Below are 22,180 nucleotides of genomic sequence, written 5' to 3'. Positions count from 1 at the left end.
CCTGAGCTTCCAGTTGTCTGCCATTTCAACATACCACCGTATTCCCTGGCCAACATCTGTCTTGGGCTTGTTGCAGTGCTCCAGTGAGGCTCAGCACAAGCTGGAAGAAGAGCATCTCGTTTTCTGCTTGGGCACCCTGCAGCCCTCTGGACTCAATATTGAGTTCAACAATTTTAGGGCTTGAGTACCTTGTCCAATGTCCTCACCTCCACACCAGGTTTTGTCATCACACCGGCTGCTACCATAACCAACCCATTGTCAGCCACTAATGGTCCGCTTTAGCAGCTATTGATTCTCCCAGGCTGATCTTTACCCATTACTTTGTCTGTCTGCCCAAATGTTTTTCTTTCTCTCTGGGCTCCAACTCCATCTATCATCTACTCCACCGTCCTCCTCTCACCCTTTCTTTAGCATACACAGATTGTTCTGCTATAATGTGCGTTTTGTCAATGTGAATTCACTGTTAACACGATTCTGTTTATTCTGAGTTCTTTGTGATAGAGACTTCCTGGCATTCTAACTGCTGGTAGTCTCCAATATCAATTTTGCATAGGAACTGGCTTGGCTAACTTCAGTAAGTGCATCTGTGTCTGCTTTTCTTCCAGTGGATACCTTATGAAAGGCCCTTTATTGTACAGCTATTAGAATATGAAGTGATAAAGAATGTAAAGTCCTGAATGTTGCCAATACTTTAAAAACTAGAATGAATAAACCCATTGCTAAGTGCTACCCAGGATACAACACAATTTAGAAGTATGGACATTTTTCTGTGAAGGTCATGTTGTTTTCTGATACGAGCTCTACTTTCTACCCATCTCTTATGTTGTTGACAAAGTGTACATTAATCAGTTTAATTTGCTTTGGCTTGAATGTTGGATATGGAAGAATACCCCAATGATTGCTTTCCCACTGATTTTGCCTCCTACATGTGGTGAAGCAAATGGCTGTTGAAATCAGATTGCAACTCTAGGACCACGTTATTCCACATTGTAGTATCTTGGGCTTATCACAAAACAATACTAACCTTCGCTCTTGATGCTCCCATCATAGGAAGTAGTTTTGTTATCCATCCAATTAAATTTTCAATGTTTGCATAGCATCACCAATCCTCTGTAGTGAAGTGAATACAAACCAATTCCATTTCACTACCCATCCAAGCTTGGTATCATTGGTAAAGTTGCCACTTTGGATTCAGAAATAGCAAACTTGATACAGTGATGATTCCAAAGCTGAACCCTGGGGCTATTCACGCATTACTTCCTGCCATATTTAAGATAATCCATCTGACAAGTACTAATGATTTCTGAGCCATCAAACAGCAACTTATAACCATACCCAGGGCTTACCCTGAAACTCTGGTTTGGAGTTTAATTCATAATTTTTCATTTGAAATGATTCAAAGCTAAAATAGATATTTGGGTTTGCTCTTCTCCAGAGAAATTCAGAAGCTGCCATTTCCTAGCTCACTATTTTCCAGATGGATTATAAACTTATTTTTATAATCAATTCCAAAGTATTATATTCATTTTGAATTGCTGGGATCAGGAAATGATCTATACATGTGACCTTAAATTTTAAATTAGATCCTGCTGCTAAATAGTATATAATTGTCTGGGCCACAAAAACAAATGGCTTGGGCACTCATAACAAAATATTTATTACCATTAAATATAATTAATTACAGATGGAAAAGGACCAGAAAACAAGGGGTCATAACATATTAGACCTCAGAAGTAACAAGGAGACAATATTAGATTTTAGTGATGGGTATTGAGCCAGATTTAGTTACCAGCCAAATGGTCTGTTGATACCTATCTAATAGTGACCAAAATATGGTAGAGTTCAATGTAGTTTTTGAAAGGGAAAAACACAAAACAGCTACTAACGTTACAGAGATAGGTCAGGCTGATTCAGTGGGATAGGGCAAAGACTGTCCTCAGTAAATTGAGCAAGGCCCTAAATGTGTAAATCATAGATGATTGGTGGGCAGTGTTCAAAAAACTTAACATGCAACTTGATCCAGCTAATACCTCTAAGGAGTGCCTTGAACAAATTACATGCAAGGAAACTGAATGGAAGGTAGACACTTTAGGCAGAATCTCAAACAGGCCTGCATGCTGGAAGGTGCGGCAAGATTTGTTCCTGAATTATGTGGCAAGTCTGGCAAGACCCATCCTAACATCAGGAGCAACTCGCTGCATCTTTTCTGCATCTGCAGAGCAGTGAGGCATGTTGCTCATTAGGCTGCAGGAGAGTCTTTGTTCAAGTACCATGAATAGCATCCTATGTAAAGGTCAAGGGCAACAAATACATGGAAATGCAGGAGTGAAATTAGGAAAATCTTCAACACACAAGTAGTTTGGAATTCCCAGAAATGGCAACTAATGCTCAATCAATTGTCAAGTTAAACTTGAGAGTGAAAGCTATTGGTTAAGTATGGGTATAAATCAATTTAGGGGAAAGATGGATACAGAGCAGCTACATCGAAAGATGGGCACATGTACAACAGGCTTCACAGCCTACTCCTGTTGCTATGCCATTCAGCCCATCTTATGTATTATATGATTATCCCATTTCATTATTCTACAGAATGAAAAACAACACAAATCACACTACTATTTCCTAAATATTCTAAGTACTACTGCAAGTAGATTTCTTTTTTATTATTTATTTGAGAAATATTTCATAATTATCGGTTGCAAATTTACCATTAATTAGTATAAATCTACTCCCATTTGTTACATTTTTTCAATTTTATTTAAGTTCTGTTTTGACTCAATATTGACTTTTGGTTACATCTCAATGCGTGATTTGCTTTACAAACTGAATTCCTTTGTGTTTTTCTCTCATAACAAATAAATTATTTACAAATGTATTAATTCATACAAAAGGGCATTTGTTGGTTTAACAGCTTATACATGTTTTTTTTGGCCTTTTAATATATAACACAGTTCATACTCATCATTTTTGACTCTCAAATGTAATGACTTAAGTTCCGTAAAACAGCCAAATAAAATAGTCGTTTAAAGACATTCCATGGTTCAAAATAGATTTGAACTGTTGAGTTCTGAATATTTCAATTTTCTTTAGAAACCTTCTTCATTACTCCACTGAAGTACTTGTCACGGAATGAATTGTGGCCCACATATGGACTATACTTTGCATCAATAAGATGGGCATATCGATCCTTATCCTAACGGATAAAAGAAAGGACGTTAGTATAAATAATACTGTTTGACTACTAACTTAACCACAATAGAATTCCAAATAATTAATTTTCAGAGTCACATTTTCATCCAAAATAAGATGGTTTTGAATTGATATTGCCTGTGGTTAGTTATGAAATAGAAATAAGTATTTTAATATACTGTTCCTGTCATTTTCTTGCATCTTCTTCGTGAACTGTCCATTACTGCTTCAAATAGCCTCTAATCCGAACACTACCTCCTTTTTGAAACTATCTGATGTCTCCCTGTTATTCTCTTCATTTCCTCTCTCTGCCGTCACCTCATTTTTAATATATTCCTCTCCATTGACATTTGCTACTTTCTAAAGATGTTTTATGGTTTGACTACTTTTAACCTTTAAGTTAAAGAGAGAATATAATTTCAAGTGTTTCCCTAACATTCTTCATCTCTATCTCAAGAGAAATCAGAATTCCAATTTCTCACGTTAATGTCAAAGTTTCCTAACTGTCAACAAAAAAGATGGCATGAATTCAGGTAGTTTAAAATTATTTTTTGAAAATTGAATATTAAATAAGTGTGAAAACTACTTCCCCTCTGAAGACAGCACCTCCCGATCACCAGTTGGGATTTTGTCTCGGCAGCCCCAGCCTTGTCCATGGACGGTAAAGCCAAGTGCAACCATTCCATGGCCATTCCAACTGGAACTGTTGTCCCCCAGAGAAGTAACATTGACACCAGTCTCAGACCAAGGCAAGTCAGATTGGGACTGCAGAGCTAGTGAAGGAGAGTGTATTGTTACTGCGGAGTGGCCATTGCTTCCAGGGTAGTACCTTGTGGGGTTAGGAGGACCCACCCTCAAGCTTCCCAGGAGATTCTAGAGTTCACCTGGCAGATTTCTCAAGTGGGAGAAAGTGAGGACTGCAGATGCTGGAGATCAGAGTCTAGAGTGTGTTTCTGGGAAAGCACAGCAGGTCAGGCAGCATCCGAGGAGGAGAATCGACATTTCGGGCATAAGCCGTTCCTCAGGAATGAGGCTTGTGGGCCGGGGTTGAGAGATAAATGGGAGGGGCATGGGATGGGTACCTGAGAAAGTGATAGGTAGATAAAGGTGAGGGAGAAGGTGATAGATCGGTGGGGGGGGGGGGGGGGGGGGGTGATGGGCACGTCTGAAGGGCAGTGCCCAATGTGGGGGGAGGGGAAAGGAGGATGCTGTTGAAATCCACATTTATCTCATGTGGTTGCAGGGTTCCAAGGTGGAATATGAGGCGTTCTTCCTCCAGGCACCGGGTGGTAACGGTTTGGCGGTGGAGGAGGCCAAGGACCTGTATTTCCTTGGCGGACTGGGAGCGGGAGTTGAAGTGTTCAGCCATGGGACAGTGGGGTTGGTGGGTGCGGGTGTCCCAGAAATGTTCAGTGAAATGATCCACAAGAAGGCGTCCTGTCTCCCCGAAGGAGGGGAGACCCCACCGAGTGCAATCGATGCAGTAGATGACATTGGTGGAGGTACAGATAAAGTTCTGACGGATGTGGAAGGATCCTTTGGGACCATGGACAGAGGTGAAGGGAGTGGTGTGGTAGGGAAAGGTGCTAGGAGTGGGGTGTGGGTCAGTGGGGGGTGTGGACCTGACGAGGAGTCACGGAGGGAATAGTCTCTCTAGAACACTGATAGGGTTAGGGACTGAAATATATCTTTGGTGGTGGGGTCCATTTGGAGGTGGCTGAAGTGGCAGAGGATGATGTGATTCATGCTGTTGGTGGAGTGGGATTCTGTCCTTATTGCGTTAGGAGGGGTGGAAATGGTCATCCCGGGAACAGATGTGGCGGAGGCAGAGACATTGGGAATAAGGGAGTGCGTTTTTACAGGAGGTAGGGTGGGAGTCAGTGGGCTTGTTGTAGATGTCTATGGTTGGCCACCAGAGACGATGATGGGAGAGGTCCATGAAGGGGAGGGAGGTATCCGAAACGGTCCAGGTGAATTTGAGGTCAGGATGGAAGGTGTTGGTAAAGTTGATGAATTGTTCAACCTCCTCGTGGGAGCATGAGAAGGCGTGGGAAGTGGTGCTGGTGTAACTGCAGAACATAGACTGTTCTACGTATCCAACAAACAGGCAGGCATAGCTGGGTCCCATGCGGGTGCCCATGGCTACCCCCTTTGATTTGGAGGAAGTGGGAGGATTGGAAGGAGAAGTTGTTGAGACTGAGGACCAGTTCAGCCAAATGGATGAGGGTGTCAGTGGAAAGGTACTAGTTGGGATGGCATGATAGGAAGAAACGGAGGGCTTGGAGGCCTTCGTCACAGTGGATCGATGTGGACTGGATGTCCATAATGAAACGAGGTGTTGGGGGCCGGGAAACGGAAATCTTGAAGGAGGTGAAGGGCATGGGTGGTGTCACGAATGTAGGTGGGGAGTTCCTGGACTAAAGGGGACAGGACGGTGTCAAGGTAGGAAGAGATGAGTTCAGCGGGACATATGCAGTGGGGCAGTCAGGTTTGTGAATCTTAGGAAAGAGGTGGAGTCGGGCGGTGCAGGATTCATGGACAATGAGGTTGGAGTCAGTGGATGGGAGATACCCAGAAGTGATGAGGCTGTGGATAGTCTGGGAGATGATAGTTTGGTGATGGGAGGTGGTGTCGTGATCAAGGGGATGGTAGGAGGAGTGTCTGCGCCAGGCTTCAGTCGTGTAGAGGTCGGTGTGCCACACTACTACTGCACCCCCCTTGTTTGCGGGTTTGATGGTGAGATTGGGGTTGGAGCGGATGGAGTGGCGGCCTGCGCATGATGAGCGCGGGCGGTTGGAGTGAGGAGTGTGGACAGGTTGAGCCGATCGATGTCACGGTGACAGTTTGAAATGAAGAGGTCGAGGGCAGGTAACAGGCAGGCATGGGGTGTCCAGGTGAATGGGGTGCGTTGGTGGCGGGAGAATGGGTCCTCGGTGGGTGGGCAGGTTCCTCAAGTGGCAAGGGCCTCACAACATTGGCAAAATGTATACAACAGCCATAAAAAAATGGCTAATTGGCCTCTGGCTGGAAGGGCCATTGAAATCCTTTCCCACTACTTGCAAAATGCCATGGCCATGAGAAGGGATGGGCACACCTCCTTCGCTCTAATGTTTCAGCTCATCACTTGTCCTCTTCCAGTCCCCAAGGCCCTTTGAAATCCCAGCTACCTTTTGCTCTCTCTGATCCAACTTCACTGACACCCTCAGCATAATATGCTTTTCAAAGTTATAGAAAACAATAAAGCTGGTAAAGGTGAGATACCAGACTTATCAGTGTTTCTTGGTGGAACAAGTTGGCATGCACGTATCCCGCCGGTTTTTAATACACAACGTCATTTTTTTGGTCAATGAAGCTTTTGAAATTTGTCCTCATTATCCAAAGTTATTTGAACAAAAACTAATCAATGTTAAAAACATATTAGTAACTAACAGACCAGTGCTGGTACCTTCTTGGGCTTCACATTTTAAAACCAGTTCAGCACTCGTCAAAAACCTTCGCGTTCATGTTCTAACTGTTGCAATTTTCAGGCGAAAAATTTAGTTGAAGCCATGAAATGAATACACGGAAACAAAATGAACTGGCAAAAGTAATTACAATAGAGCAAAAATATAATGCATTATAAATGGGCACATATTATTTTTAGTGAAAAAATCATGATATGCAGTATGTATCAAGAACTTGACAATAGCCAATTGCATTAGAGAGTCAGGAAATACATTCAGATGCAAGATTTTTAATACATACTTAGTACAGATGGGTCATTGGTTTTTTGGTGAGTATGTTAACTAGTATTATTGACTGATTAGTTCAACTACAGAAGGCGAGAACATCTTCTCCTTCAGCAAACTGGAAGAAGCTCCTAAAGGTGGAGTGTCTTGGTCCAGTATTAATCCACTGTGAGCTATGTTTGGGACTGTTCCTTTTTCTGTGTTAATAAAATGCAAAAATGTAATTTTCTTTGATGCCAGATATATTTCACTCTTTCCTTTTATTTGATGGTTTTACTTCAATTAATTGCTTTTCTTATATTCTTTGCTTTATTTTCTCTGCTTCTCCAGAAGGTAAAATTTCATGGGTACCAACTTTGACTTACAAGCAGAGATGGAATGAGTTGGTGGATTGGGAAAGTAACAGGAAAAGCAACTGAACAATGAGTAGGAATCACATTTGGCTGTTCCTTCTACCTCAGCTTGCTCTACTTACATAATAGTGCAGTACTAACCCAACTGGGATTACCTGACTCAACACACCCAGACTTTAAACCTGCCATTTTGTTGGAAGCAATACTAGCTTCTTTTTTTCACTATTCCCCTTTCTGAGACTAATGGTCTTGCCTTCACATCTAAGGTGATCAGAAGTTCAGGAGATATCAATGGAATGATTTATTTTCTAAAGATATCTGATTCAAAATTAGACTGAATGTAACTTAATGTTATTGTATCCCTAATGCAGCGGTTAAGAAAGAGCCAGTAAGTGTATTTGTTTCCTGTTTAATTTGTAGAATATTTATTCCAACTAAACAGAAAAACAAATTTCCCAAGAAAGGTTACGTTGGGATCAGGAAACTGCAATTAAATGCAGCCAATTTTCAAGTCCTTGTATCACAACCTATTTAATTTTATATCCAGCAACTGAATTGAAACAAAAACAGTCACACCCCGAAAGAAATGCTTTTCTCGAGTCAGCAAGATATTTTACATGGCCTTTACCAAAGGACTCGCTGTCTTATCATGTGAATCATTGAAACCAGATAACTCGACATATTTTGTGCTTCAATCAGCATTTATTTAAATGTTCCATTTGGATCAAGAGTTACTACGCAATTAAACACGAATGCCAAGCAGTTTGGTATAACGGAATTTTATGCTTGGATCAGAAATGCATTTATTTGGATACATGTGTAACCTATAAATTTGATTTATCCTTCTCAGATGTGAGAGGGTTAAACAGCATCTTTCTGACCTGCAGTGGTTTGTGTTACTATTATTACATTAAAACATACAGTCCCTCTTCAAACGATAACATAATCATTAGTTGGAGTCCCTTATTGCCGTGTTCACCACAAGTCATTTATGGCCTTTAAATACTAGCTATGTGGAAAACGAAATGCTGCAATCTATAATGTTTTAGAAGCAAATAAGCAGCTGAAAGCACAAACAAAGTAAATTGCTCCTGTGCGCTTCTCACCTTAGCTTCTGGAAATTCAAACCAACTCTTGACAATTGGCTTTGGGACAAAAAACTGCTGACCTAAAAAGTTGCGCTGGCAATTGCAATATCTAATCTGTTATTAACTATGCTATTTCCATATTGTAAACAGGAAAAAGAAAGTATCAGGTGGTGTTGCATTTGCTTACACTTTTTAAAGATTCATATCCTACGTTTACTCAAATGGGCCTCAGTTCAGCTTCAGGGTAATTGCCCGTGTCTGGTTTTTGTTTAAAAAGCCTGTCTTTCTTATCACAGCTTTTCACTGCTCGACATCTGCTGCTGTACAGTAGCTATAGAAACCACTTGTGCAAAATCATACAGTTATAAACATTGAGAAGGACAACTAGTTCTGACATAAAACCACTGACACGAAACCATGAAAATCATAGGAGAGAAACATAATTTGAAAATGCATCCAAAATAAATTGTTTTATACAAGCCAACACTTAAATAATGATGTGCATTTGAAGAGTTATGCAAGCAAAGTAGTAACTATTAATATGGAGAATTAACCTCTCTAGTTTTACCTCAGAATAAATTAAAAGAAAGTTGCAATTTTGTTACTGACTACATGCCAAAATTGGAATCTATCCTTCAAAGGTGGACACACGTTTATTTTGGCAAATTATTTGAGGCATGGAGTGAACTTCACCAGCCTGCTGAAAGATGAACTGCAAAACTGTGGTAGTGTGGCCAAGTGGTCTAAGGTACTAGCATTAAGCTCCAGTCTCTATCAAGTCGTGGGTTCAAATTCCACTGTGACCACAGTCACAGGTGATATACCCCAAGCAGTTGCTTGCCAAAGATCTGGGCACCTTCAAGTTTGTGGGGTTTACTTTAAGGACAGCAGAGTGGTTAGCACTGTTGCCCCACAGTGCCAGGGACCAGTGTTTCATTCCAGCCTCGGGCGACTGTCTGTGTGGGGTTTTCACATTCTCCCTGTCACTGCGTGAGTTTCCTCTGGCTGCACCAGTTTCTTCCCACAGTCCAAAGATATGCAAGTTAGGTGAATTGGCTGTGCTAAATTGCCCATATTGTTCAGAGATGGATAGGCTAGGTGCATTAATCAAGGAAATGTACAGTAATAGGGTGGGGGAATGGGTCTGGGTGAGAAACTCTTTGGAGCATTGGTGTGGACTTGTTGGGCCGAATGGCCTGCTTCCACACTGTCGGGATTCTATGTAAAACAGAAGGGTTCATAAAACAGCTTCAGAAGGGGCCAAGAAAGAAGGTCAGCATCTTCCTACTGTTATGGGATATTCCCAGAAGCAGAAAATGGCTGCCCACTAACTGAACAGCATGTTCAACTTAGTCAATGAATGGCTACTGTACACCTGTCACCAACATTTTACTGGCATCAGGAGGGTCTCCTTGCTACATAGGAGACCATCATGCATATTAAGGCAGTTTTCCAGGGTATATGTGTTTGTGTGTGTGTTTTGGAGGGTGGTGAAGGGTGGATGGATTTCTTTCAGGCTGCCCCAAGGCCTCTGCAGCTCCATGTTGCTACTGGACACTTCACTCCCCTAAATGCCAGGGTCTGCCTGCCTTGGATCTGGCCCATTCAAAAACATCTTACCACTTGAGGGTTCCTTAACAGGGAGGCATCACTTTGCTGCAGAGTCAGCAACAGATCTGTATCATTGGCTCTACTGAGTCAGCCAAATTCTTGGCCTCAGAAGCTCTGGGATAGGCCACCATCTTTAACTGGAAGGCAGTCCTAGTGGTGATCTCGTATTGGTAGCTGCCAGTTAAATTCCTCATTGCAACCCTGCAGACTTGGAACTCACACTTGGTCCGTTTGGCAAGATTTCTTTGATTTGCGTGAAATTCACTCCATTATTACACAGGGTGATTCAATATATAATAGAACATGTTTTTTTCCAAAACAAAGTTTAAAAAAACAAGAAAAAATAATTTTCCCACAATGTAAATTCCAAGACATTATTTTTGAAAAGCACATGTTATTCTATCCTTAAAAAGTATTACTGGAAAATTAAACCTGTTTTCACTTTTGCATCCAATGTCAGTGTTTGGTACAAATGTTTCTCTACAATGCTCTAAAATACATGTCATTCTATCTCAGAAAAAATATATTCTAAGTACACTCCAGTGATAGCCACTTTTAGTCCACAACTTTTTCAGCTTCTCAAAATATGTAGGTCAAGTGATGGATTACATTTTGTAGTGGAATTAGTGGGAAGTTAGGATTCCTGACCCTCACTTCTCTTCCAACCCACAGAATGAACAGGAATCCAAAGTAACCCAGGCTCCGGGAACAGGATCTCATTATGATCCACAAACAAGCACAAAGAAGTCTATATAACCTGTCAGAAGCATGTACAGCTGAACAGAGGAGAAACTATAGAACTATTAGCACAATCATAAAATCAAAGAACTCTGGAAGAAAACAACATAAAATGTTGGAAATGCTCAGCAAGTCAGGCAACATCTGAGGAGGAAAACAGAGTAAATGTTTCGGATCAATGACCTTCATGAAGACAGTTTAATGGTGTTACATATCCAAATTTATTTTAATCTATTTCCAGAACACATCATTGGCAAAACTGGGGTTGAATTATTTAGAAGGCAGTGGGCTTCCTTCTGTAAGCTTGATTTTTTCCTGTTTGTCTGCAAATATGGGCATTATTGGCTACAGCAGCATTCACTGCCCATCCTTGCCCTTGACATGGTGGTGGCATGCTGACTTTATGAAGCATTGCAGATCTCATTGTGTAGATGTACTCACAATATCGTTAGAGAGTTCCAGGACTTTGAAACAGTTAGAGTAAAAGAATAACAATATATTCCAAGTCAGGATGGCATGTGGCTTGCAAGGGAAATTTACAGGTGGTGGTGCTGCCTCTGACCTTCAGGTTGTACAGGTTGCAGGTTTGGAAGGTGTTGAAAGAGCTGCAGTGTTTTGCTGCTGTGCATCTTGCAAATGGTACAAAATGCTACCACTGTATATCGGTGGTGAAGGGAATAACTGTGGACAGGGTGCCAATCAAGCAGAATGCTTTGTCCTAAATGGTGCTGGGCTTGAGTGTGGTTGGAGCTGTACCTTTCCAGGCAAGCAGAGAGTATGCCATCCTCATTTGTGCCTTGTGAATTTGGGGAGACAGGAGGTGAGTTACTCACAGCCCAACTCCGAGCCTTGGACTTACTTTTGTAGCCATAGAATTAAGTTGGGTGGTCCAGTTCATTTTCCAGTCAATGGTAAACCCTGGGATGTTGACAGTGAGGAATTCAGCAATATTAAGCCTTTGATTTTCAAGGAGAGATGATTAGATTGTCTATCGTTTGAGATTCTCATTGCATTTGTATGGCATGAACATTGCTTGCCAATTATTAGTCTAAGCCGGGACATCACTCAGGCCTTCCTACATATGAACACAGGGAATAGCTTCAGTATCTGAGTTGTGACAAATGGTGCTTTACATTGTGCAATCAATGAACGTTCCCACTTCTGACCTTATGATGAAGGGAAGATCATTGATGAAAGAGCTGAAGGTGGATGGATCCAGGTCACTATCCTGAGAACGCTGTGTGATGACCTGGGCCTGAGGTGACTGACTTCCAACAACTATAACTGGATTAAGAATTAAGAATTAAGAATCAATCACATTGCTGTTGCCTGGAGTCACAGGTCGGTCAGTCCCAGGTAAGGTACAGAAGACTTCCTTTCCTGCATGACATTAGAGATTGGTCTTTACTGCATTGATGATAGTTTCATGGTCACCTTTAATCAGACTCATTTAGCATTTTAATGTAGTTAAATATCTCAAGGAGGTTTATGTGAGCATACAGAGTAGCAACAACAACAAGCCATAAAAACATGAAACGACCAGAAATTCTATCAAAGAGAAAAACTTTAAGGAAAATCTTAAGGAAAGAAAATGAGTGAGAGTGATAGAAAGGCATAGAGAGGGAATTCGAAAGATTACAGCCTCACCAACTGAAGGCTCAATCATCAATAAGGGAGCAATTTAAAGTGGAGATGCCCAAGAAGCTGCAATTTGACAAGTGCAGATATCTGAGGGCTGTGTGACTGTAGGAGCTCATAGAGACAGAAAAAGTGAAATCATGGAGGGATTTGAAATCAAGGATGACAGTAAATCAAGATATTGCTTTACTGGGAGCCAGTGTACACCAGTGAACACAGGAGTGATAGGGAAATGGGATTTGTTGTGGATTATGACACAAACATCAGTTTTAGATAACTTCAAGGTTACAGAAGGTCCATTATGGGAGACTAGCCAACTCAAGTCAAGATAACAAGACTTTTATTTATGATCTCAGCTCATGTTAACATTAGAAATGCCAGTTCCCAGAGTAATACCTGGTTTAATAGACACAAACTTTGCTTTTATTTTAAACTATCAAAGTCAATAATTGAAAACATTCACAAGTCTGCCAATGTACATTTAATACAAATAATAAAACAAATATTAAATATAAACTCCTTTACATTTGACATAACGATTAAAAAGATTTCAATCCAAATACCAGAGGCTTATACTATTCGTTCTATCCTAGCAAATCTTTGCAAACACCAAAACCTCGGGCTAACATAGCTGTAACTGCTTTCCTTCCAGTGAATTTCTGCACAGTCACTGGATGCTTTTGTTCAGCTGTTATCTCTCCCTAAGACATCTAAAACAAACTGCAAACTAAACTCACAATTACTTTAACATCACAGTAAACATAAGTTGCCACAACTCAGTTTCCACCGACCTTGCAGGATTTCTCACAGGGGAAAGGGACAATTTTGCACCTTCACACTGACACACAAACTGACTGACTGACTAACACCCATCTACAGTTTTCTATCTATATCCCTGGATCCCTTTCATTAGGCAACAGCACAGTTTTTCCACTTTTTTAATGCAGTGAATTACGAAGTCCCAGGGTTGTAAACCTTCATGAAAATGCATGTAAATAAACAAGTCACCAGACTCCTTGGTAGCAAACCAAGAAGAATAAATCTACAGAATAAAAGTAAAACCATGTCTCTATCTTCTCCACAAACAAAATACAAAATATAAATCAAACTTTAGGTGATGCTCTAAGCAATGTAAACGAGGGTGTCAGCAGCAGAAAGGTTGAAACAATGACGAAGTCAGTGATGTCCAGACATGCAATCTAAGTGATGGTACAAATATGAGATCAGAAATTCACCTCAGGATCAAATGTAGCACCAAGGTTCCAAACAGATTGAAATGATCTCTAATTGTAGACAGACAGACGGATAAACTCAGGAATCAAGAAATGGAGCTTGGGCACCAAAAACAATGACTTCTGATGTTCCAATATTTAATTGGGGAACCATAGAGATCATTCCTGTTGTCATCTAGTTTTTAATTGTTGATATAATTAAGCAAACAAAATCTTTCATACATACAAAATGGAACAAAAATTTGTGGGAAAGCACATCCTTTTGGTGTTAATCAGATCACATATTGACAGAAGTGACTTGCATTCACAAAAAGCTTAAAAAATATTGCAGAATATCCACCCATGAGAAAAAGACTATGTTGCTCAATAAAGCATATCCTTCTAAAACCTTTCTTCCCAACTAGCAATCAAATGTTTTTTACATATCCTTTAACATTTGTCCTAAGTACACTGTCAAGTGGATTATGCTATGGAGATTGCATTCTTCAAACAAATAAATAATGAAGCCCTTAATTCTGTCTCACCACAACTTTATCGCCCAAGTCCTAATTTATTGGTTTAATTTGTAGTAGCTAAGCGGTACCATTTGTTTTATGTTTCAATGCCACACTATTTAAAGTTTAATGGTCTTGCTAGTTCTAGGAGAAAGTGAGGACTGCAGATGCTGGAGATCAGAACTGAAAATGTGTTGCTGGAAAAGCACAGCAGGTCAGGCAGCATCAAAGGAGCAGGAGAATCGACGTTTCGGGCATCAGCCCTTCTTCAGGAATGAGGAAAGTGTGTCCAGCTGGCTAAGATAAAAGGTAGGGAGGAGGGACTTGGGGGAGGGGCGTTGGAAATGCGATAGGTGGAGGGAGGTCAAGGTGAGGGTGAAAGGCTGGAGTGGGGTGGGGGCGGAGAGGTCAGGAAGAAGATTGCAGGTTAGGAAGGTGGTGCTGAGTTTGAGGGTTGGGACTGAGACAAGATGAGGGAGGGGAAATGAGGAAACTGGAGAAATCTGAGTTCATCCCTTGTGGTTGGAAGGTTCCTAGGTGGAAGATGAGGCGCTCTTCCTCCAGCCGTCGTGTTGCTATGGTCTGGTGATGGAGGAGTCCAAGGACTTGCATGTCCTTGGTGGAGTGGGAGGGGGAGCTGAAGAGTTGAGCCTCGGGGTGGTTGGGTTGGTTGGTCCGGGTGTCCCAGAGGTGTTCTCTGAAACATTCCGCAAGTAGGCAGCCTGTCTCCCCAATATAGAGGAGGCCACATCGGGTGCAGCGGATGCAATAGATGATGTGTGTGGAGGTGCAGGTGAATTTGTGGCAGATATGGAAGGATCCCTTGGGGCCTTGGAGGGAAGTAAGGGGGGAGGTGTGGGTGCACATTTTGCATTTCTTGCGGTTGCAGGGGAAGATGCCGGGAGTGGAGGTTGGGTTGGTGGGCGGTGTGGACCTGACGAGGGAGTCACAGAGGGAGTGGTCTTTTCGGAACGCTGATAGGGGAGGGGAGGGACCGTTTGGAGGTGGCGGAAATGACGACGGATGATACGATGTATATGGAGGTTGGTTGGGTGGTAGGTGAGGACCAGTGGGGTGCTGTCCTGGTGGCGACTGGAGGTGATTGGTCTTGCTATTTCCCCCATTATTGATAATTCCCCTTACACTTGCAATCGTTTTTGGCAGTCATTCATTTATATTTTAATTCTCTATATCTTTTTTGCAGCATCATGAACACAATTGAACTCGGTTCTCTAATGGCAGCATAAAACGTGAGCATAACTGTTGTATACTCCCACTTTCTTTTAGCTTTGTCACATTATCTCAGCTGTATTAAAATCTATTGTTATTCTCAGGCATTAAACTTAACCTTATTTAATTATTTCATTTATTATACGTTTACCCAGTATAGTTTTTGAACAATGTTATTTTACATTTTCAGTTTTCTATTTTATAAGTTAGCTTGTTTACTCAAGGTGCATAAACAATAAAAATGCTTTAAATATAATCCATCTTAATTATTGTCCTTATTTTGTGTCATTAGCAAATTAGACAGCTTTATGTTTGCTTTCAGTATCCAATTAATTTTTGTAGATGCAGAGGATTCCAATCATCAACTTAAAAGCTCTTTCCAATATATTTATTACACTAATCATAAGTAATCTTCCTGTTTTTCAATTATCTATGTTCTATCCTGGATCTAGTAGACAGTTACAGTACAATTAAACTTTCATGTGAAATTTTAGGACAACCATTCCTGAAAACCTTGTGATCACGAAGTGAAATTTTATCTACAAAGGCAGATGTAAGGAGGAAGGCAATGAGGTCGAGAGATGAGAGAGATTAGGAAGTGAACTTGGATAGGAAGATGAAGTAGAAAAAGGAATACAGGCAGGCAAAGTGAAAAAAAAAACAGAGGATAAGATCCTCTGTATATTTCTTCACAGTTGAAATTAAGTGGGAAATGTAATAAAGAGTTGAAAGACAAAAAGCAATGATCGATGGCCAAAACCATGTCCTTAGGTGATCATTGTGAAGTGGCAGGTAGATAGATTAGCATATTTGATAGGACAAAGTGATTCAGGATGAGAGGCTGGAAGAAGCACGAGTTGTTCAATTTTGTCAACTCTCAGTGAAGTTTGATGAACTTGTCAGGTGTGGTTTACAAGTGACTTTCGCTCTTGAATGCCCTAATTTCAACTCATCTGCTGTACAGTAATCCTAATCTCAGATGAGCCAGATGACTACGATTTCATTTTCAGCTTTATGGGTGGCAACTGATGGCTGCATTTAAGCTGGATTCAGGGGAGCAGAAATCTAGCTTTCAATGCATTCTGAGGGGCCTTGAGACAAGATTGTCCCAATTTCATTCAGTCGAGGACCAAGTTCCAGACAGTTAGGCTGACTCAGCAAAATTATCTTACAGGTAGTTCTCCTACAAAGCACATTTATTAAACATGATTTGGTTCTAACATGAACCAAATAAAGTGAACTCCCAATCGCTGTTACACGATTCCTTCCCTGGCACTATCTGAACTGCAAAACTCAGCCTCAGGATCCTCTGTCTGCAAAATGCAAATTCAGTGTGGTGTGCTAAAACAGGAAATGCAATCAGCTCTGCAAGCCTTTAAACTTAGCTTGAAACTGGGAATTGTGGTCTACATTCAGAAGGAACTGTACTTCAAACCATGAGAGAATCTTAAGGATTGGACTTTCACATCGGCATCATTTCATCAGACAGCTCGGGCACTTTCTCATGAAGAGCTTTGTGAAAGGTATAGCATTGTAGTCAGTTATTTCAGTGTTAAAAGTGTTAAATTTACTATTATTTAATTATTATTAAAATATATGATTTAAAAATTTACTTAAGACTGTGCCACTGTTTGGGTCAGGCTAACTAATATTTGTGTTTCAATTTTTACTGATAGTTTTGGTGGTTCACCCCAACCCTGTTTTTCCCATAGGTCCCATTATTTATATTGCGCGATTTTCTCTAACACAGTGTTGCATGGGAGTGCAACTATCACATTATAAGACAACTACTTCTACTTCAATAATGTCTGTCTTGGGACCACATTAGGGTGAAGGTATGCAGGAAGAGAATGCACTCTTCTGGATGTGTTGACAGTATATTTATATTAATCTATATTGAGAGTTTATTTTTAAACATTTGTGACTCCAGACGACTGGCAGGTAAATATAAAAACTTTCAATCCATGGTGGAATTGCAGCGATTTTCCTTTCAGTTATTTTGGAACAATCCTTGGAGCTGACTTTCTTTCCAAGTGATCACTGCTCAGTTTGAGCTTACATCTCCCCATTATATCTTAAACAAACAAGTCAGCATTTTAGCAAACTTTATTTCAGTGACATGTTATACCTCATTAATTAGTAGTTATATTTTATTCATTTGACTAGTGCCGGAGAGCTTGGAGCAAGGATATTATTGTCTAAATGATTATGATTGGGTGGGATTGGGAGTAGGAATATGAGGTGTAACATAACATTGGTCGGCCCATTGCAATTAATTAGTAAGCAATATTATGTCATGTTCACAAGGCCACCTACAACTACTAAAACTTTGAAATCCTGAGACCACTTAACTTTAGTACACAATGAATTTTTAACATTTTTGGGATGTGGGTGTCACCAATATGTATTGGCCATCACTATTTTCTCAGGAAGATGGTTGTCGGCAGCTGTCTCGACCCTAGGCAGGAGTGAAAGTACACCCAAAATATTGTTCGGTAGGGCTTTCTACAACTTTGACTAAGTGACGTGAATTGTGATACATGACTAAATCAGGGTGGTGTGGACTTAGGCAGAAACACAAACATGATGTATGTTTTATAATAATATCATCAGGAACTAGTCAAATAGGCTCAGGTGAAATTCAGCTGTAAGCCATAGTCCGTAAGGAAAACAAAGCCAAAAAGGACACTCCAGTAAACCTACCAGGAATATCTCAATGCTTAGTACCATCATGGTACCCTTATAACACTATTACTTTTTATTGAATACATTTAAAATCATAGAGCATCCATTTGTTTTATTTATTTAATTTTGGTATTCAACTTAAAAAGGTACTTTTCCTATTCAATTTTGGCATAGAACTTCAAAAAAAACACTGCTTCGACACATAGCAAATTCAATTTATCAATTCATTCAGGGTTAATCTGTTCAATATGTGTGCTGTTTGTGAGTTGTGAACTTCCCTGTGGATAACAGATATATTCCTCTGAGAAAGTAGTACTAACGGCTAGCTTCACTGGCATGTTCAGAAATCCCACTATTTTAGGAAAACCAAGATTAATGGCAGAGTAGGTGGCCATTCAGCCAATCACAAGAATGTCAGCTAAAAAATAGCTACTCAGTTTAATCCCAATTTCCAACCTTGTATGGTAGCCCTGCAGATTACAGCATCTCAAAAGGCACATCCAACTTTTTTTCAAATGCGATAAAGGTTTCTGCTCCCACCAGCCTTTTCAACATGGAGTTCCAGGACCCCACTACCCTGTGGGTGAAAAGATTACTTCTCAACTCCTTGCTAATCCTTCTAATTATTTTAAACCTATGCCCCTTGGTTATTGACCACACTGCTAACAGAAATAGATTCTTCCTCTCCACTCTATCAAGGCCCCTCAATTTTATAAACTTCAATTAAATATCTCCTCAGCCTTCTCTGCTCCAAAGAAAACAATCCCTCATTTCTCTTCAAAGCTAAAATTCTCCAGTCTTTGGCAAGAGTCATAGAAATCACTTCTGCATCATCTCCAGTGTAGTCACATCTATTCTGTAATGCAGTGACAAGAATCATATGAAGAATTCCAGCTGTGGTTTAACCAGTGCTCTATACAATTCTGGCATAACCGTCTTGCTCCAATACACTAGGTCTAAGGTAATAAAGTACTACGTACACCTCCCTTACAGTCTCACTTCCTGTCTTGTACCCTCAATAGTCTGTGGACATACAGTGCAACCTTCCTCCAATCCTCAACATTTCCAGAATTTTATTATTTAGAGTGCATTCCCTTGCCTTGGTGTGTATTCTTTAATTGCATTTTCTCAGAATTCATTTTTTACTTTCCCATCTGACTAGTCACTGAATTGTCCCTTAGAATGGAGATGACCTGCTTCTATCCCAGTTCAATGAACTTATCAGCCATTTTAGAGTCCAATGAGCAAGCTGCAGACTCTACCATATGCAAGACGGGTGATATCTGAAAAGTTAGGTGGTTTGCATTGTTTGGAATTTTATGCATTTATTTAGACTCCTCAATTTCACCTCTGCATACTCCTGACAGCGATTCTCAATGCGGTGCTCCCTTTTGGTTAGTCACAAACCAAGATCACCTCGGCATATATTTGACTTATAGCAATGCTCTGAGTACATTCCTAAAGCCTGCCACAATTAAATGAGGTGGTGGCGTAATTATGTCATCCCTCAACCAGAGCAGTCTTCCCTCTACTTTTCTTTCCAGCTACATGGGACACCAAGGGCCATGCACAGCAATGACTTCCGGTGTCAAAGCTGTGATTAACATGCCGACAGCAATCATCACACACGGAACCTTGAGCATATGCACACACGAGTAGCCACACAGCTTAGAAGGTAGGCTGAGCCCCAGAGACTCTTGCTGTGGGTTCATGGGTTCAAATCCCACCAGGGCAGATGATGAAACCTAAATTTAATTTTAAAAAACCTGGGCTATAAAGGTGGCCTAATGTCACTGTCAGAGGTTGTGAAAATCCATCTAGCTCAATAAAATCCTTTAGGGAGGGAAATCTACTGTCCTTACCTGGACCTACATCAATGTGGTTAATACTTAATAGCCCTCTGGGCAATTAGGGATGGCCAATACATGTTGGCCCAGCTAGCAACGTTCACATCACATTAACAAATAAAAACAAACTGGAGTACTCGTGAGAGCTGGTGTTTTGGGAGTCTCATGCCAAGTACTATATATGCTTGGCAAATTCTGCACAGTGAGGCTGGTTTTGAAAAATCACTAGGCCAGAGACCATAAGAAAGGGGAACAGGAGGCCATTCAGTTCCTTGAGCTTGCTTTGTCATTCCTCATATCCACTTTCCTGCTTTTTACACGTAACCATTGGTTCCCCTACTGTTAACAATCTATCCCTCTCAGCCTTTAATAACTGTCCCCCTACAGCTCTCCATAGCAAGGAATTCAAAGACTCAACTTTCAGAGAAAAAATTGCTCCCTATCTCAGTGTTAAATTGTTGCCACTTTATTCTGAGACTATGCATGTGATCTTAGATTTCCGCCTAAGGGGGAAATATCCTCTCTGCATTTACCCTTAAGAATCCTATGCGTTTCAGTCAGATTCCTTTCATTCGCCAGTCATAGTCATAGAGATGTACAGCATGGAAACAAACCATTCAGTCCAACTTGTCCTGCCAACCAGATATCCCAACCCAATCTAGTCCCACCTGCCAGCTCCCAGCCCATATCCCTCCAAATCCTTCCTATTCATATACCCAGCCAAATGCCTTTTAAATATTGCAATTGTACCAACCTCCACCACTTCCTCTGGCAGCTCATTCCATACATGTACCACATTCTTCGAGAAGAAGTTGCTGCTTAGGTCTCTTTTATATCTTTCCCCTCTTACCCCAAACCTCTGCCCTCCAGTTCTGGATTCCCCCACCCAGGGAAAAGACTTTGTCTATTTATCCCATCCATGCCCCTCATGATTTTGTAAGCCTCTATAAGAGCACCTCTCAGCCTCCGACACTCCAGGGAAAACAGCCCCAGTCTGTTCAGCCTCTCCCTAAAGCTCAAATCCTCCAACCCTGGCAACATCCTTGTGAATCTTTCCTGAACCCTTTCAAGTTTCACAACATCTTTCCGATAGGAAGGAGTCCAGAATTGCAAGCAATATTTCAACAGTGGTCTAACCAATGCCCTGTTCATCCCCAACATGACCTCCCAACTCCTGTACTCAATACTCTGACCAATAAAGGAAAGCATACCAAACACCTTCTTCACTATCCTATCTACCTTGGACTCCACTTTCAAGGAGCTTTGTTCAGCAACACTCCTTAGGACCTTACCATTAAGTGTAGAGGTCCTGCTAAGATTTGCTTTCCCAAAATGCAGCACCTCGCATTTATCTGAATTAAACTCCATCTGCCACTTCTCAGCCATTGGCCCGTCTGATCAAGATCCTGTTGTAGTCTGAGGTAGCCCTCTTCGCTGTCCACTACACCTCCAATTTTGGTATAATTTGCAAACTTACTAACTATACCTCTTATGCTTGCATCCAAATCATTTATAGAAATGATGAAAAGTAGTGGACCCAGCACCGATCCTTGTAGCACTCCTGGACACAGGCCTCCCGTCTGAAAATCAACCCTCCACCACCACCCTCTGTCTTTTACCTTTGAGCTCGTTCTGTATCCAAATGGCTAATTCTCCCTGTATTCCATGAGATCTAACCTTGCTAACCAGTCTCCCATGGGGAACCTTCTAAACTCCAGTAAGTGGCGTTCCAACCTGTTTAAGCTTTGCTCATAAGACAATCCATCCATTCCAAGGATATTCATAGTGAACATTCTCTGAACTGTCTCCAATGATTACCACCTTGGTTTTGGATAAATAGGCTTAGGAGAGGAGATTGCTGTTGAGCCAGCTTTCTTGTTGATAGATTTGGAGGATGTAGATTTTGACCGAGTGACAGTGAAGAAACAGCGATATATTTTGCAGTGGGAATGGTCTGGATGGGAACTTGCAGATGGTGGTGATTGAATCTATTTGCTGCCCTTGTCCTTCTAGAAGGAAGTGGCCATGGGTTTTGAAGGTGCTGTCTAAGGTTCTTAAGCAAATATCTGCAGCGTATCTTACAGATGGCACACAATGCTACGATGGAGCATCAGTGGTGGAGGGAGCAATTGTTTATGGATGTGGTGCCAATCAAATGGGCTTTGTCCTGGATGGCCTCAAACCTCTTGAGTTGTCAGGCAAGAGTACTCCATGCCAGTCCTGACTTATGCTTTATACATGGTGGACATATTTTGGGGAGTCAGGTGGTGAGCCACTAATTGACATGCTCCGAGCCTCTGGCCTGCTCTTATTGCCACTATATTTATATGGCAAGTCTAGCTGAGTT

The 22,180-nt window shown here is 41.1% G+C and overlaps 1 protein-coding gene across 2 annotated transcripts in view; it reads right to left on the bottom strand.

Annotated features, from left to right (window-relative positions):
- Positions 1-2,712: 2,712 nt before the first annotated feature.
- The window catches only part of trmt11 (tRNA methyltransferase 11 homolog), a 95,579-nt gene continuing 76,111 nt past the window's right edge, over positions 2,713-22,180 (bottom strand). For both annotated transcript variants that reach the window (XM_072555998.1, XM_072555999.1), the window contains exon 13: positions 2,713-3,193. In XM_072555998.1, the coding sequence (XP_072412099.1) occupies positions 3,077-3,193 (117 nt within the window). In that variant the 3' untranslated portion in view covers positions 2,713-3,076. The remainder of the gene's footprint in view (positions 3,194-22,180) is intronic.

The sequence above is a fragment of the Chiloscyllium punctatum genome, chromosome 3 (genome assembly GCF_047496795.1).
Source record: "Chiloscyllium punctatum isolate Juve2018m chromosome 3, sChiPun1.3, whole genome shotgun sequence".
In the NCBI taxonomy this organism is placed as follows: Eukaryota; Metazoa; Chordata; class Chondrichthyes; order Orectolobiformes; family Hemiscylliidae; genus Chiloscyllium; species Chiloscyllium punctatum.
The sequence above is the reverse complement of the archived record's forward strand: the minus strand, read 5'-3'. Positions and strand labels throughout refer to the sequence as shown.